The sequence below is a fragment of the Pteropus medius genome, unplaced genomic scaffold (genome assembly GCF_902729225.1).
Source record: "Pteropus medius unplaced genomic scaffold, Ma_sr-lr_union100, whole genome shotgun sequence".
In the NCBI taxonomy this organism is placed as follows: Eukaryota; Metazoa; Chordata; class Mammalia; order Chiroptera; family Pteropodidae; genus Pteropus; species Pteropus medius.
In genome coordinates this window covers 7,183,023-7,199,651 of record NW_024343733.1, presented here as the reverse complement: position 1 = coordinate 7,199,651, position 16,629 = coordinate 7,183,023, and the positions used below count along the sequence as shown (strand labels likewise).

General features: G+C 53.6%; 1 protein-coding gene across 3 annotated transcripts in view; it reads right to left on the bottom strand.

The window, feature by feature from the left end:
* PPIL2 (peptidylprolyl isomerase like 2) overlaps window positions 1-16,629 on the bottom strand; it is a 30,223-nt gene that overhangs the window by 3,145 nt on the left and 10,449 nt on the right. For 2 of the 3 annotated variants that reach the window (XR_005654005.1, XM_039868432.1), the window contains exons 6-20: window positions 16,311-16,362; window positions 14,071-14,162; window positions 13,156-13,245; window positions 12,095-12,170; window positions 11,195-11,355; window positions 9,998-10,073; window positions 9,317-9,423; window positions 8,806-8,895; window positions 8,453-8,486; window positions 7,691-7,808; window positions 3,296-3,352; window positions 2,547-2,619; window positions 2,388-2,450; window positions 2,154-2,293; window positions 1,779-1,901 (exon numbers count right to left, since the gene is read on the bottom strand). Coding sequence is in view for 2 of the 3 variants with exons in the window: in XM_039868432.1 (XP_039724366.1) it covers window positions 1,805-1,901; window positions 2,154-2,293; window positions 2,388-2,450; window positions 2,547-2,619; window positions 3,296-3,352; window positions 7,691-7,808; window positions 8,453-8,486; window positions 8,806-8,895; window positions 9,317-9,423; window positions 9,998-10,073; window positions 11,195-11,355; window positions 12,095-12,170; window positions 13,156-13,245; window positions 14,071-14,162; window positions 16,311-16,362 (1,326 nt within the window). In the remaining variant the exon portion in view is untranslated. Of the gene's footprint in view, window positions 1-1,059; window positions 1,273-1,778; window positions 1,902-2,153; window positions 2,294-2,387; window positions 2,451-2,546; window positions 2,620-3,295; window positions 3,353-7,690; window positions 7,809-8,452; window positions 8,487-8,805; window positions 8,896-9,316; window positions 9,424-9,997; window positions 10,074-11,194; window positions 11,356-12,094; window positions 12,171-13,155; window positions 13,246-14,070; window positions 14,163-16,310; window positions 16,363-16,629 lie in introns of those variants that run through there. The other variant, XM_039868431.1, reaches the window with a different exon arrangement.

Sequence of the window (16,629 nt, the reverse complement as noted above, 5' to 3'; positions counted from 1 at the left end):
GAGATCCTGGTGCCCCGCAGCTCCCACTGGGAGCAAAGGGGTCCAGGGTCTCCTCTCCCTAGGCTGCTTCGGTCCTGTTCTGTCATACACGGCCACCACCGCAGAAGCACTCTCTGGAGCTCCGGCCACTGGGCTCCCCATCTGTTTGCGGCCTGTGAGCCTGGCCTGAGGAAAGCCTACCTGTGCAGGTAGAGGACTGCGGCTAAGCCACACTCACCTCCTGCTTCTGAACTGCTAAAGGGTGAGGCCCCCACTCCCAAGAAGCTCAGGAGCCCTTGGTATGTTGTACCCACCCCCCAGGGCCTTCACCCTCCTTCCAACCCAGCCTTCACCCGTGATAGAGTGTGGGTGCAAATGGCAAGTAAGCCTTTCACAAGTGGGTTCTCAGAGCTGTAGCTGGGAGGGTGGCATGAAGGGGCTGTGAAGAAGTGAGAGACCAGGACCTGGCTAAAGGTGCAGAGGGGCTAGGAAGTCCCTCTGTAGAGCTCAGGTCCCTGGCTGACAGTCATGGGCAAGGGGGACAGGCTGTAGGTGGGGTACAGACCTTGTTCTCAGCAGAGTGGAAAGCCAGTGATTGGCCTGAAGCAAGATGACAAAGGGCTGGTAAGCTCTGAGAAGGTGACATGGCAACTGTGTGGGCATGCAGGAGGGGCATGGACAGAGGTAGATTACAGACAAAGGGCTTGGGCCTGGGATTCAGTATCAGAGGGGAAAATAAGAGCCAAAATAATACGCTCAAGAAGGGTGATGGACAAGGTTTTTGAGAAAAAAAAAAAAAGGATGGAGCCGAGTTAGAATTTCAGTTTGCCGAGCGGGAAGGCGTGGTGGCCTGTGCCCACCTCAGGACCACAGGCACTGAGGGAGGGTGTCAGGGGTGGGCAGTAACCCTTTCAGCGCCCCCGGGCTGGAGGAGATGGAAGTCCTGGGAGGATACGGCTGTCCTCACGCTTCTGCCAAGGCACTTTGGGAAAGCTGAGGTAGTGGTGTTACGGTTGAGAAGGGAAGCCGAGCTGGCATGGGCTGCAGAATGAATGGAAAACAAGGACAGGCAGGCAAGAGTAGGTTTTTAAAAGACATTTATAGAAAAATAGGGATCTTTTAGGAATGCTGGTGCGGCTGGCCTGAAAGACCGCCAAGAGCTGGGGCTGAGGGTAGTGTCTGAGCACAAGGGTGGGGACAAGGGGGACACGCCAGCTCGCCGGGGCCTTCTGCACGTCCCATCAGGAGAGCAGGAGCCAGCTGGCTTCACCCACATGTGGTCTCATCACCATCCTGAGAAAGAAAGGTAGGCAGTCCTGGGGTAGAACCCAGATCCAGGCTGGCCAAAGCAGGCATGCAGTGGGCATGGCTGTGACCGCCCATGGTCCTTGATGGGTAGGCTGGATTCAGTGAACCCAAGCAAAATGCAGCAGAAAAGGTTTTTGGAAATAAACATAAAGGTTCTATCCAGGGTCCTCAAACCCCTGAGGTCTGTCAAAACCCGACCTTGGTGCCCCACCCCTAGTCTCCAGATAGGAAGGTCTGGGGTCTGACAATCTAACAAGAAAGATCTCCCGTGCCTGGTGGTCCAAGACGTGGGCTCTGGCTGGGCCCAGGCCTAGAAACGGGGCCCGGCCATTCTGTACCGGGTGAGAGATGAGGAGGCATGGGCTCCCGGAGCCAAGAAAGAGGACCCAGGTAACAAGCAAGAGCTTCACTGAGTCACAGCCCAAAGGGCAGGCGTTATGAGGGCAGAAAATTCAGAGGTGTGGACACAAGTACCACCCTGGCATCCCTACCAGTGTCCAGAGCAGCAGGCCTGCTGCTACCATGAGCTGAAGTCCCCAAAACCTCGGCTGGGCTTTTTCTTGGCCACGGGGACAGCCGCACTGGTTGATGGTTCTTCCTCTGCTACACGTTTCCTGGGAAGAAGAGCCAGACTCCAGCTGCCATGGGGTACCAGGCCCCAAGCTGGGAGCCATGTGTGTCTACACACGCAACCCTCACCCCAAGTCTCACTTCAGCCTGCACTGAGACCCCTCCCCCAGCACATGCACACAGCTCAACCCTGGTACTCATTGCTTCCCCTTGCCATGAGCAGGCTCCGACCTGTGGGCGTCCGTAAGCACGTGGGGCATGTTATGGAAACAGACGCCAGCCCCCACCCCACTTACGTGGCTGCCGGGTTGATGTACTTGCCCACACCCTGGCGGTATGTTGGGGGGCCCAGGCTCCCTGACTTGGGCTGGCTTTTCTTCGCTGTGCTCTCAGGGGCCACCACCTCAAGCTGCGTCTTCTTCCGCTCCTCAGCGATCTGTGGTGGAGCAGAGCAGTGCTGTCCCACAGCCCCTGGAGCTGGGTGGGACTCCCCCAAGCCCCTTCCCAGGTGGCAGCCGCAACCCCCTCACCTGAGCATCGGCTTCCTCATAGGGGTCCACAAACACCGTGGTGGAGTCGATGCGAATCTCCTCCTACAGCAGGGGGCAGGCGAGTGAGCATGGCGGCAGAGGCAGCAGGCCCCACCCAGTGCCAAGCCAGAAGAGCAGCCCATGTTCTGGGACACAAACCTTAGGGCGGTCGGTTTTGGGGTCACTCTCCACATTCTCCATGGCTGTCAGTGTGTCAAAGCCCCCAACAACCCTGCAGCAGAGAGACAAGGGGCGCCTCTGAATGTGCCCAGCCCGAGGCACCCCAAAGGCCAAGTCCCCACGGCACGCCAAGAAGCAAGGCTAAGAACAGGCCCGGGCTGCGGGCCCAGGAAGGCCCCACACGGGGTGCGAGGGTGAAGGGCGCAGACAGACGGGAGGCAGAAAGACTGCAGGGCCGGGAGGGGAGGGGCCCAAGCGATTCTAGCCAGCCGCCTGGCTCTCAGTAAAGTTTTATGGGAGAACACAGTGCACCCACTGCCCCCACACGCCTGTGGCTGCTCTGGCGCTACAACCAACTGAGGAGTGTGATAGAGACCATGAAGCCACAAAGCTGGAAATGCCACCTGGGCCTTCACAGGAAAAGTCTGCTGACCCCTGGATGAGAGGATAAAGAGAACGACAGGAGGTGGCCTAGATGCGTGATCCGGGCCCATCCTAAGGAGAGCCCGAGAGGTAGCTCTGGGCAGGACAGCCAACAGGCGGGGCTGGAGTTGGCCTCCCCTCCACTCAACAGGGAAGCCCCAAGTCCCCACTTCTGCACAGCCACGACTACGGGTAGGGCCAGTCACGAGGGCAGAGTAGCGCAGGTCCAGGCCTGGGAAAAGGCAGTGAGAGGAAGGAGCCCACACTCGCCAACACCCCAGACCTCACGCAGCAGGTTCTCTTACCGCCCGAAGATGGTGTGCTTCTTGTCGAGGTAAGCGCAGGAGCGAAAGGTGATAAAGCTGGGGAGGAGGACACGAGGGTCAGGAAGAGCATGAGAGCTCGCTGGCCTGGCTGGCCTTGGCCCTCAAGGCCACAAACCCACATGCATACCCCCCGCCCCGAGCCTGCTCTGGGAAACTACTCGCTCATGTGCTGGTCCCCCATGCCCTGCCTGTCAAGGACAGGCTGTCAGCCAAAGCTGCCCAGGGGACCTGGGCCTCTGGCCCCCAGAAGAAGGCCCAGGGCATGGCTGCTGCTAACTTCCTGTCAGGCAGACACTGTGTCAAGCCTTGAGGCACAGGCTGCTCTGGAGTGGGCGCAAGTAGAAGACAAGCACCCATCCTATTGAGAGACCGACTAAAATACCAAGGACTCTGAACACGTGAAAGGAGGCAGGGACACCCGGGCAGGAACACTGACCTAGAGAGTTTTCACTTCTGATTTGGTATAAAAAAGTGGAATTAAAATCCCTGACTACACTAATGTGTGGATGGTTGGGGGTGACGAGGGGTCTTGTCTGGGAGAGAGGCAGAGATCTGAACTAGTAACTTCAGACTTTAAGTAGATGTACTTAAGGCCAAAAGTGAAACTTCCAACTTCCAAACTGGAACAAAGAGGAAAGGAGGAAACAAAAAATATTTTAAAAGGGAACTCGGAAAGCACAAATTAAGATAGTAGCAGTATACTGACTAGAAAGTTAAGTATGCACAAGATTGTCAGGTTGAACTAAACCAAAATCTAGCTGTGTGCCATTAAAAAGACAGCCCCAAAACTTCGAGAATCTGAAAGGCTAAAAATAAAAGGATAGAGAAGACAGGAGATGAAGGCAAAAACCGTTCCAGGGTCAGTTACCATGCATGAAGCCATTTCCCAGAAAACGGCAGGGCAGCCCTGTTGTGACACAGTGCAATGTCTCCCATATCTTGACAACCCGCAGCCAGTGAGGGATGGAGGTCTCTATCCCTGAGCTTTATCAACGCGCATCACCACGTTCATCAAGAGATGGCTCTCCTCCCGAGCCCGCCAGGTCCCACCAGATGAGGCCAGTGGACAAGTCTCCACAGCCATGAAAACCTGCACCTGTGCACACCTGAACTGTGGCCACCAAGCAGGTATGTGTTGCTAATTTCTAACACAGTTAAGGAAGCTTAAAAGAAAATAGTCCTGAAGAAAAAGGCAGGAAATAGAAAAATGAAAGAAAACAAAGACATGACAGAAAGTTAAATGTCTAAAATTAGTTCTTTGAACTAAGAAGAAATGGAAACTACCAAGGACCAGCAAGCAGTGAGAAGGGAAACGCACACCTTCCCTGTGTACAGGCTCGGACGTCCTTAATGGCAGAGAATAAGACATGAAAGAAAGGAGAGAAAGAGAAAAGAAACCAGGAAGAAGTTAAAGATGGAAACAAAATATTAGAAAGTAAAGACGGACGAGCCCTTCACAAACCACTAAGGAATAAAGGAGCATAGATGTGTTGAGAGATAAGAAAGGAGATGTGAGCACAGAGATGAGATGCCAGGGACACAAGTCTGGAAATCTAGAGAAGGATGAACTAAATTGTGGCAAAACAGAAAGTGCTGAGTTGGCTCATGAAATGAAATCTGACTAAAGGATCAGCCTGAATGATTTGCAATCTGTCCTTGACCAACTAACTTAACAAGCAGCTGACTCCAGCATAAGTTAAACTACCCCAGGCCATAAAGTCACAGCTGGCTCACAGTACGTGGGCTGCACCCCGCTCACACCCGGCCCTGACCAGACCAGACCGGGCTGCCATGTGGAGAGAGTGGCACACAGTCGAAAACAGTATCCAGTGGAAACCACAGCACAGCAAGAACCAGCCTGGGTTTATTCCAGGACAAAACAGTGACAGAAAGGCTGGTCAACCCAGTGGTTACATCCACAAATTCCAAGAGGAAAAGTAATACATGTTTAGGAGAATAGCATCTGGAAATTCCGCAACTTCTCCTAGAAAAGCTGGCTCAACGACAAATTTAATCAGATGGCAAAACAACACATCACTTAGCAGGACACCCACATCCTCTCTCGCAGGCCTGACAGAGAGGTGACTGGTGTTCACACTAGAAAATCAGAGAGGATACCACATTGTGCTAACAAATGTGAGTATCTAGAGAACCCAAAACACGCTTAATAGAAACTATTTGAATTATAGGAGGATTTCATAAAGTGGCTAAACATAAATAGGTGTTCTCTACCTAAGCAATAGAATCAGAAGAAAATTCCATTTACACAAATATCTCAAGTTATAAAATCCTTAAGGAGTAGGTTTATCTGGGAAGGCAGGGGACCCACGTGAAGAAAATTATAAAGTCACACTAGAAGACATAAAACATATCTACAGGGAAAGTCAAGCCAAATTCTTAGATGGAAGATGTCATACATCTATTCTTCCAAAATAGACATTACATCATTCCAGTTAGACTCCAAACAGAATTTTCAAAGCTCTAGATAAAGTGATCTTAAAGTTCATATTAGAGAATAAACAACTAAGTAAAGCCAAAAAATAATGTGAAAACAGTAAGAATGGACCTGCCTACACGACTTCCTACAGAGAGAGCCAACATAATCAAACAGGTGTAATATTGGTGCAGGAATAACAAACAGCAGTGAACAGAATAAAGTCCAGAATAAGATACTGATTTACACAGAAATGTAGTATACAACTGAAGAGGAAAGGAGCCAGGAAGCCAGGAGCCTCTCGTGGAGCATGTGAGGACGTCTCCTCTGGAGGGCGCTCTCAGCAGGAGGGCTCTTATTAAGGATGTACAGGGTTTATGGAAAAATCCTCTGGAATTAGTCACTTCTAAGCTAAGGAACCATGGGAGTATAAAAGGGCAATGTTCCATCTTGTGGGGGCTCCCCATGGGAGAGGCCCGAGTCCCAAGTGGTCCCAGCCCCTTCCTGCTCCACCTGTGCCTGTGAGGCCTGGGCCAACCAGTCACACTTGACAGGTAAGAGCTTGGATAGGTAATCGCACTCCACGTTAGTCAACGGCAAGGCTGCAATTAAACTGGGAAAAGGAGAGATCTGAGTGATGCTAGGATAATAGAAGGAAATAGAAAGGCTTTGTTCACATCTGTATACAAATATAATGTATAAATAAGTAATACAAAAATAAAACCTTCCCACTTCCACAAAATTAAAGCCTTCCAAAAATTCCAGGAGACCCCACATACAATTGAGGAAGGGAAGACCTCCTTAAGTGCAATGAAATCTAGAGAGATACATACTGGAATATGTATTTTAGAATATTATGTGGTATCGTTCCGATAAAAAAAAAATATCTGGAAAAAATATTTGGAATACAGGTGACTTGTCTAAAGAGCTCTTAGCAAGAAAGATACAAACCACCCAACAAAAAGTGGGCAAAGATTAAAGAGTTCACAAAAGTACAAGTAGGAATTGAGGATTTTTAAAAAACTGTAAATAAGGAAACTTAGATGAAATCATAAAGCTCCTAGAGAAGGATGACTAGAGCTGACTGAGAAACAGCTCCAACTAGATGGACCCTCCCGCCCCGCCGCAAATTCCTTCAACCCAGATGGTTCTGTAGGTGAATCCTAAGAAAGCCTCCACTGCAAACCACTCTCACCGGCCTCCATCACCAGCCTCCGCATTGCCCAAACCAATCTCTCCTGCCCTGCCCTGGTCCACGGCCTGTGGCTCCTTTGGAAAATACTCTTGTCTCGCAGACTCACAGACACCCTCCGCTTCTGCCAGACTGGGTCCAGCCGCTCCTCTCCCCACACTTGCTCCTGATGGGCCTCTCCCCCTCCATCTTTACATCCAGACACAGCGATGCCCACATCTGTACTTCCTTCCAGCTTATCCACACCCACTAACACCAAGTTGGGTGCGGCATTAATTGTCCAAGGCAGAATCCTCAACTTCTCACCAAGTCCTCCCATTTCCAAACGCACCACATCCAAAGGTTGCTCAAGCCGGTCCTCGATTCCAGCCCCTCCTGTGTAGCTACCCCTCCCTGCCTCTCCCCAGTCCGGGCACCCGTGGCCACACCCACATCTGCTTTCCGCGGCACCTTTTCCAGGAGGCCTTTCTGGATCTCTTGGGAACTCTCAACATGTGCTCCTTCACAGGCACATGCCCCAAGGCACAATGCTGCCTGCTGACTTGCTCTGCGTGTAGGTGCACATGCCTGCACTCGGGCAGGTCTGGGCTGTATTGTGTGAGTGTGTGAATCCGCCATCACCCCAGGGGGTGCTGCACACCTGGACCAGATTCAGGTCGAGCATGACCTTCGGGGCAAGGATGAGGGTGAACCTGCGGAGCCCCGGGCTTCCTCCCTAGGGCCAGCCTGTAGCCACCCGGCAACTCACAACTGAGACTTGTTGGTGTTGGGCCCCGAGTTGGCCATGCTGAGGATGCCCCGGCCTGTGTGCGAGAGGTTGGGCCGGAACTCATCTTTGAAGGGTTTTCCCCAGTACGACTCCCCACCTGGAAGAGAAAGGAGCACGGCTGGCAGCAAGAATGACTGGGTACTAGCCAACTGCAGCCAGCAGGACACAGCTCAGCTCCAGAAATCTGTGCTGAGTCCCAAGGGGCACTGGGCATTGCTGGGGTACTGTCTTGGGCAGAAGCACCTTGGAGGGCAGCCCTGACCCTAAGAAATCCTCATCAACAGCCCCCGGGCCCCTCAGAGCCCCTGAATGGGGCTGTCCCTCGAGGACAGGGAGTAAAGGGTAAAGGCCACACATCACTCAGACCACACAGGTGAGGTTGTGGGCCCGAGCTCAACCAACTGACAGGCTGAGGGGGACTTTGAGAGGCAGGAGGGCAGCTTGACATCTGAGGTGGGGCGAAACCTCCCTGTGTGCTCCCGGCAGCCTCCCTTGGTCTGCTGACAAAGGTGGGTGCCCCAGAGGCCTGTGGAGGAGGCAACATGCTCCCACTTCCATCTATCAGTATGCCCTACGACCAGCTCAAAACAAGAAAATGGACACGCCTGCGGTCGAACAGCTCATTGGTGGCTGGTCTGTTGAATTCCACGTCTGGAGCTTGGCATGGCCCTCACCCACCTACCCACTCGCAGCCAACAGGGCAGCCGAAGCTGCCCAGGGAGCCCCAGCACCAATATGTACCTGTGCCTGTGCCAGTAGGGTCACCGCCTTGGATCTGCAAGAACAAAAGCCAGTAAGCAAGGCATTCCCCGTGACTCCACAGCTCTGCTCGGCCCTCACAGCATATCCACCACGCACTGCCCAGTGACAGAAGCAATTCCCCACCTGCCACATGGGCTCAAGGAATTCTGAGGACTGAGGCCCTCCCAGGCCACCTTTCTATATAAGCCCCGCCCCATGCGACCGAGCCAGGGACTAAAGACATGAGCCTTGGTGGTCTCTGCCCCTGAGGAGAAGGGGCTCCTGGCTACAAAAGGAGTCACCTCCAGGACTGACCTGGCCCTGTGTAGCCAGTGCTGACCCACATCACTCACCACAAAGTTCCTGATGGATCTGTGGAAGATAGTGCCATCATAATACTGCTTCTTGCAGAGCTTGATGAAGTTTTCACAGGTTCTTGGTGTCTGCAAAATAGCCCAGATACTTCTGTGAGGCATGTAAGCCAATGGGAGGGCCACAAATGCCACCCAAACCCTGATCATGCAATAGGAGGGTCAGCTGCCCAGCCTGGACACGGTGAGGGAAGACCCATGACCCTAAACAACAGGACACTTGCAGCCACCAAGCCCCAGAGCTACGAGGTACTTGAGCAGAGTGGCAGGGGGAGCCCGAGTCCTTGTGTGCCGCGTGTGTCCCCCCGCCCAGCCTCAGGCAAAGGGAGCTAATGTATGGCCAACAAGGTCCACCACGTGGACCTTAGGGAGGGAAGTGGGGACATGACACCTAGAAGACAGAATTTTCTACTGAGCACATCCGAAGTGCAGCTCATGTTTAGGACCCCAGAAACAACCCCAAGCAGGGGGAGGAGACAGCTGCCACACCCACCATGTCGCAGTGCAGCTCCAGGTTAAGGTCGCCCCTGTTGGTGTGCAGCCGCACGTAGCCTTTCTTCTTCACAAACTGGTAGCGCAGCACGTCCTCGTCAATGGCAGCTGCAAGCAGAGGCCTAAGCTATGTGCCTGCCCCAACATGGTGGCAGCCATACTGCATGCCAGGCACAAAAGCCTGGAACACGGCCCAGCTCCAGGGAGAGGCAAAAGGCCTGCCTGGCTGAGCACAGGAGCATGGGGCAAGGAAGGGCTCAGCAGTTAATAGGGGGATGCTGGAAAAGCCTGGACCCACGTGGGAGGGGAAAGAGGAAGGGTGGGAGCGGAGGGTCAAGGGCTCAGGGCATGAGGTTTCTGACGAGCCAAAAATACAAAAGGCAGCCTTGGGGGAGGGCTAAGAAGCCGGTGGGTAGCCTGGGCAGAGGCCAAGATGGAAGAGCCCTAGCAGGCAGGACACAGCAGGAGAAAGGCCTAGTGCTCACTATAGCCTCCCCCATCCCAGACACACACACAGTTTCAAAAGGGCCTGTTCCCCTCAACCACCACCACAGCTCTGGAGCTGCCTAAGAGGATGCAAAGCCCAGACATGACGAAGTGATGAGGAGGCAGAGAGGCAGGGCGCCCTTCCCCAGCCACTACTAAGCAGCACCGCTGGTGATGGAGAAGCAAAGACAGCTACCTGCTTCGTGTGTGGTCTCTGGAACCATGGCTGTGGAGGTGAAGGAGGCGCTAACCTTCCCGGTGGAATAGTGAGCCTGCCAAGAAAACCACATCGGCACATCAGTGGTGCCTTAGGGGACCAGCGGGCCTGGGACGCGGAAGCCATCTGTCCCCAGTGCTCAGGCCCTCCTGGGCACCTCTCCTCCAGGAAGGAGTCCCTGGCCTCCACCCACAGACACCACTAGGAACCTCCCAGGGGACAGGACAGTTAGGCCCTCATTGGCCTCTCTAAGGGCCCAAGGGGCAAGGGACTCTAGTTCCTTTTAAAAGGTTTTAAGTTTCTACAATAAACACATATTTTAATCAGGAAAACATAAGCCCCAATATTTTTTTTATGCTAGGCAGAGAGAAAAACTAAGAGAGATTTCTCCCCATAAGTAGGAAGCATACCAAAATGCGAAGAGCTACTTACTGTGTTAGGAGTGGGATTATGAACAACAAACTTTTTCTTACATTTGAAAATTTTCCTCAATACTTCTTTAAGGAGGGAGCCCTACCCCCAACCCCACAGCCCCAGGTCACTAAGCCCTGCCTGAAGACGGGGGAAAAGCAGCTTTGGAAACCAACAGGCCAGGGAGCTATCACTGCCAACTAAGGGCCCTGGGGCCAACTACTGGGTGCTTTGAGAAGCGAATGTGACTGGCCAGGAGGGGCAGGTACCGAGCAGACCCCAGCAGCACTTGTTCCCTACCCTTAGCACCACAACACCCTTAAAATGCCCCCGCCATCTCTCCCTGGGTTTGCTCTAGGCACCAAGTAACCAGCTCTGTAGGTGTGACTCTGTACCTCAAGGGACATCCCCTCCCTGCCACCCACAGACCCGAATGCCTCAGGCTACTGTGTCATATGGTACCACCAGAGCCAGTAGGCAGCTGTCCACCTAGTCTGTCTGATCTGGGCTGCCCAGCTTGGGCCAGAGCACAATGCAGACCCTTCATGGCTGGGGGCCACCTTCCCTGTGTAGCCCCCAGCACACCTGTCTGTCACCCCCAGCCTCCTCAGTGCAGCCATCCTCTGGGCCCCCAGGGACACCTCAGCTCTGGGGGTCCCAGCCGCTTCCCCTCCAAATGTATCCCAGAACCACTCCAAGGGGCTTTCACTGGCAGGGTGGCTGAGCTGGCAGCTGTGTAGCCCTCTGAGCCCTCTGCCTACTCACGGCATTCAGTTTGTCCACCTTCTTCTTCTCTGGGACTTTCATGGTGGCCGCCAGGACCTCATCCCCTTTGAACTCCTTGTAGAGTTCCTGCAGCGTCTCTCTGGTCTCAGCATTTGTATTTTTCAAATAATAAGATGGATCTTGTTTGGCCTTTTCTTCATCTACAAAACAGCATGGTGGCCCTGAGCAGCTGAACCCCAGGAATTGTCCCCAGATGTGTGTGATGGGGACAAGAGGCCAAAGCCGGCCACAAAAGCAGAAGCCCTAGGACAAGGACACTGACCAAGCCTCCATCACAGTGACACCTTCATAGGTGCTACAAACTCAAGGAGGCACGTGTGGAGGGAGAGAGTGAGGGAACAGCCCCGAAAGGGAGCAGTCTACCTGCCACGGCTCCCACTGGAGTCAGCTTCCGTTATCTGTTCCCCACTCAGCCTTGGCCCCAACAACACTCAGAAACAGCCCTGCACCACATGACCCCAGTGGTGTTGACAGGCTAGCTGAGCAGTACCCACACTCACCACCCCACCCCACCTAACTGCCTGCTCCTGTAGTGGAAACAGAGACGATTTCTAAGGAGTGACAACAGGGCCCCATCCAGGCACTTGAGGGCCTGGGCAAGGAACCAAGTCTTGAGTGGAAAAACAGAGGCCATGCCCCCTCACATGAAGCTGTGGGCACCAAGGCATGAAGGCCCAGCTGGCACCCACCACATCAGGCAGGTGTGGGCCAGGGTGGTCCTGCCAACCTCAGCACAGGAGGTAAAAATGAGCTCAGGAAATTCCAAGCCTGTCTAGGCCTGAGTGAGGCTCTGGCCCCAGGAAGGTGGGGGCTTCACACAGAGACAATGACCTACTTCCCCCAACACCTGGCACCCGGACCAGCCCTGACTATATGTACCTGGGTCTGTCATTTTCATGTTATTCTTAACATGAAAGAAGTTGGAGACGTTGAATTTGTCCAAATTGGTGGGGTCCTGTAGCAAAAAGAACACACATAGCTGGGTGAGCCCAGCATTACAGCTGGGTCCTGGGCTGTGGACACATGGCTGCCCCAGGAGGCAGAGGATGAGCTGGTGGCATGAGGGTCCTTGGGCCAGGAGGGGAGGCCTGCAGCTGCTCAGAGGTCTGGGGGCCAAACAGGGAACAGGAGCACCAGAGGTTAGGAGAGTTCTCTGCCCCAGGGCAGAGGTGTGATAGGTACAGGTACACAAATGATCAGCTGCTCACCAAACTGCATCCGCTTCTCTCTCACACAAAGCTGACAAGCATCCCTTGCTGTCAGGCAGCCACAGGATAGATGGAGTCTTCTTGAGGGTACGTGGGCAGACATGAGGTGCCCACCTCCAGGCCTCCCACATACCGCCTCACATTCTCTTCAGCCTGACTGCGAGACACAGACCCCACAGTGCTCAGGCCCTGGGAACAGCAAGCCCACCCCTTTGGAGGGACCATGTACTGACCTCCAATTAGAATAGGACAAGCCACAGAAGAGAACAGCCCTATCTAGTTTAGCCCCAGATTTTCTAAGTCCATGTCTTTCATTAACGCACCCAGGGTTCTGACACCCACAGGGGTGCCCTGTGCCCAATGCTGGGGTGCAGATCACACACCAGCCTCTGCTCTCAGCGGGGCAGGAGAGCGAGGCCTACGAAGGGGCCACTTGTATGTCGAGATGGTGCCAGGGGCAGAGATGAGGGGCCCTGACAAAGTGGGCAGAGTCACTGAAGGGGCAGGTGTGAGAGACAGACTGAGGAACTGGCACATGCGAAAGCCCACGTGACCGAGCATAGGGAAGGCAGGAGGTGGGGCAGTGCCAGCAGCAGCTGGGGAACCGCAACCAGGCAGGTGGCAAAGAGGAGGCCACTGGGCCTGGGTGGAGAGGTGAGGTTGCCAGAGGGGAGCCATGCCCAGGTTCTCAGGGTAGTCCCCCAAAAAACAACAGTGGGAAGGGATACTCACCTGGAGAGTGATGATGTCCTGCCGAGAAAAGGGCTCATCAGTCAGCAGGTCTCGGAAGTTCTTGGCCTTGATATTTAGCTGCTCCACGGCCTGCCCAGATGACAGTACCATTCCAGCAGTGAGGAAGAGGAAAAGGAAAAGGAAAAGGACAAGGACAAGGACAAGGAAAAGGAAAAGGATGGGACAACCATGTACCCACCACAGCTTACAATGATGGCCCAGCCACTGAGGGTAGAACTTGCTGAGCCACAAAGACTCCAATTCAGCCCTCCGGACAAGGCTCCTCACAGGACACACTCGTAACACGTCTTACATATCAGCGAACAGGCTCAACGCGGCCACCCACTTCTGCCAGCCCCCAACCCATGCATCCTCCAGGCAAGCCCAGAGCACCTAGGGCAGCACTGGCTACCCACGCCTTGCTACCCACAGCCCCGGACAGGAACGAAAACAGCTTGCGAAGGGCTTCCCCCAAATGTGGCACCCACGTCCCTGCTGTCCATAGCCTCCGCCAGCACGCCAAGAACAGGAGGACTGCTGTGAAAACCGGGGCCTCCTCTTCCCCACACCCACCACCAGCCTGCATCCACTCCTCCTGGGGACTCTGTCAGGAACTGGGGGACTCAGCACTCCCCTCGAAGTCCTGGGGCTTGCCCTCAGAGCACGGGTTCCCTCCCAGGGCTGGGGAAGTAGGAGTCTTTGCTAACGATGACAGTGGGGAGGACCCCTGGGGACAAAAGAACTGCTTGGGTTTCAGGTCTGGAGGCCGCAGGAAGGCTCCGCCTTCTCTGGACTGTGCTGGTGGCTCTCAGAATATTGGCTCCACACGGACAGGCTGTGACCGGTGCCTGGCCTTGGATACCTCAGAGCACACACATGAAGAGCCTAGACACCACACTGTTCCTGAGAACCTACCTCATAGGCATAGACATTGCCGGTGGGCCTGACGGCTACGATGTGGGTGTTGTTGGTGAACACGGTAAAGAGCACTGGGCAGTGATACTTCCCTAGCGAGAAGGCACACACAGAGGCCAGTCAGAGAAAGGCCCGAGGTCAGCTAAACGGAGGAGGCCGAACCCCGCATCAGCACACCCAGAGCAGGGGCCCTGAGGGACAGCCAGCTGGCTGCTCAAGCCCCCTCTTCTAATACCACTAGGAAACTCCTATTCGTTCTGCAAGACCCAACCCCACATGCCCTTCCTCAGAGGCATCTGTTCCATCAGCCCCCAGCCTGTCGCTGACAACCACTGCCCTGGCCTCTTCCTTCACCTCGGACCCTGACACGTCCCTCACCTTGTCACATGGATTACTGCAACAAACTCCTGCTGCTCCCTGCTCCCTCCCAAACTCCTCACAGGAAGCCAGGAGCCTATTCAAATAAGTCCCAACAAATAAAGTGCAGAAAAAGGGGGAGATAGATTAAGAGACTTAGAGACACCAACCACATATATTTGTGTGGACCTTTTAAAAATTCCAATTTGAAAACTATATAAAAATAATTAGGAGAGCATTCTAAAAATCTGACCACTAGCTGGATATTTGATGATACTAAGGAATTCCTGTTAATTTTTTACGTGTGATAGTAGTATTGTCACTATTATTTGTTTAGTCTTTATCTTTTAGGGATACACAATGAAGTATTTAAGGACCAAATGATACGATGTCTGGAATTTGCTCCAAGATCACCTAAGCAGGTACAGAGGGGGAGCACAGATAAAACATGACAGGCTGCGAACAGATGAGAACTCATGCTGCACTAATTCTTTCTATTCTCACGTGTCTGAAATTTTCAGTTAAAAACAAAGCAGAAAAAAAAGTGACTGCTAGCTCAAACTTGGTAAGAGGTAAAAGTTAGGACAGATATCATTTCTCCTCTGGCTCGAATCTGAGTCCTCCTGTGGGCCCCCGGGCCCTGCAGGACTGTTCAGCATCTGGTCCCCACCCCTTACCACGCCAGCAGCAGCCCCTGCTTCCACCCCTCGCTCACACTGTTCCAGCAACACTGGACTCCTGGCTGTGCCCAGACATGCCCCAGGGCCTTTGTACTGACTATGCTCTCTGCCTGGAGAGCTCTTCCCCATATTCGCACAGAGCTCCCTCTCTCCTTCTCGTCAGATTTCCACTCAAATCCTCTCCATGAGTCTCCCTACGACCCTTACTCTGCTTTACTTCTGTCCCTGGCAGAAGTAGCATCTGACACACTACTATGGTTTGTTTTCCAGTTTCCTCCTTCACCATAATGTAAGCTTTCATTCCAGGAGAGAGCTGGCCTACTCGGCTCTCTGCACATGGCAAGCACATTCAGTAAATATTTGCTGAACGAGATACACTGTGGGCCTCCCTAAATCAGTTGATCTCTGAGCAAGGAGGTCCACAACACTAGGCCACCAGGGTGGAGCTCCCTGACCCCCAGGGACTGTCTCTGAATTACTGTGCTTCTGTTTCACTGAGGCCCACTCACTCATCACTGAACCAGCACTTATTGTGGGCCAGACTCTGGGGTCAAACCCAAATATCAGGTAGGCCCTGGCCGCAGGTGCTTCAGCATCTTTCCAGAATGCGCATGCCCAGTGAGCACAGACACTAGCCTCAACAATGGCATCTACGCAGACCAAGAGAACTGTGCCAATCCACAAAGCACCAACAACAAGGTCAGTGCCCTCAAGGGTTGCCTCAGCTAGGGCGTCTGGCCAGTGAGAGGACATGTAGGGCCATTCAGTAGGAGGACCCCCAGGCAGGCCTGGGACTTTACGACCAGTGGTAAGCAGCCCCACCCTAGAACTGCCAACAAATCTGTCAGACTGCCACCCCACCCAGCTGCCTGCCCTGGGCCTCAGCCTGCGCAGCTTCTACCTTCAGTCATGATCAGGCCAAAGCCACCAGGGCCCACCTGTGCCCACAAAGGCCACCAGAGGCACACAGGCTCAACTGCTTTTGTAGGAAGAAGAGCCTAAAACCCAAGGTTTTGCCCCTCACTCTTACCTTTAAAAACTACCTGGACTTTTAAGAAAAAATTCTGTTGCAACCTTGAGAAAGTAAAAGCAAGTATCCAGCCTCATCAGAAAGGAATGACTGGTTCTGAAGAGAATGTGGGGGAGGCAGTATCAGGGTTCTGCAGGCCAGTCTTTGAGTCAGCTGTAAAAGAGATGCCTTACCTTCGCTGTTCGTTGCAAAGTTCAGCTTGATCAGGGACCGCCCGTCCAGTTTCTGGAAGAAGTAAAATAAATAAGTAGTAATAATGAATAAGTGGCTGATACGAAGAACTTCTGAGGCTGGGTGACACAAACTGGAAAAGTCTCTGACCGTCCAATCCCTCACAGCTGGAGGAAAAAGGCAAAGGCGCTGGTGCTGACCTGGAGGCCCCCAGGATACAGCAATTAACCCAAATAAGGGGGCTGCACAATGGAACTCCAGCTTCTGAGCCAGCAAACCGACCCCCACACAGAGGCAATATCTAGGCAGAAGGCTACAGAT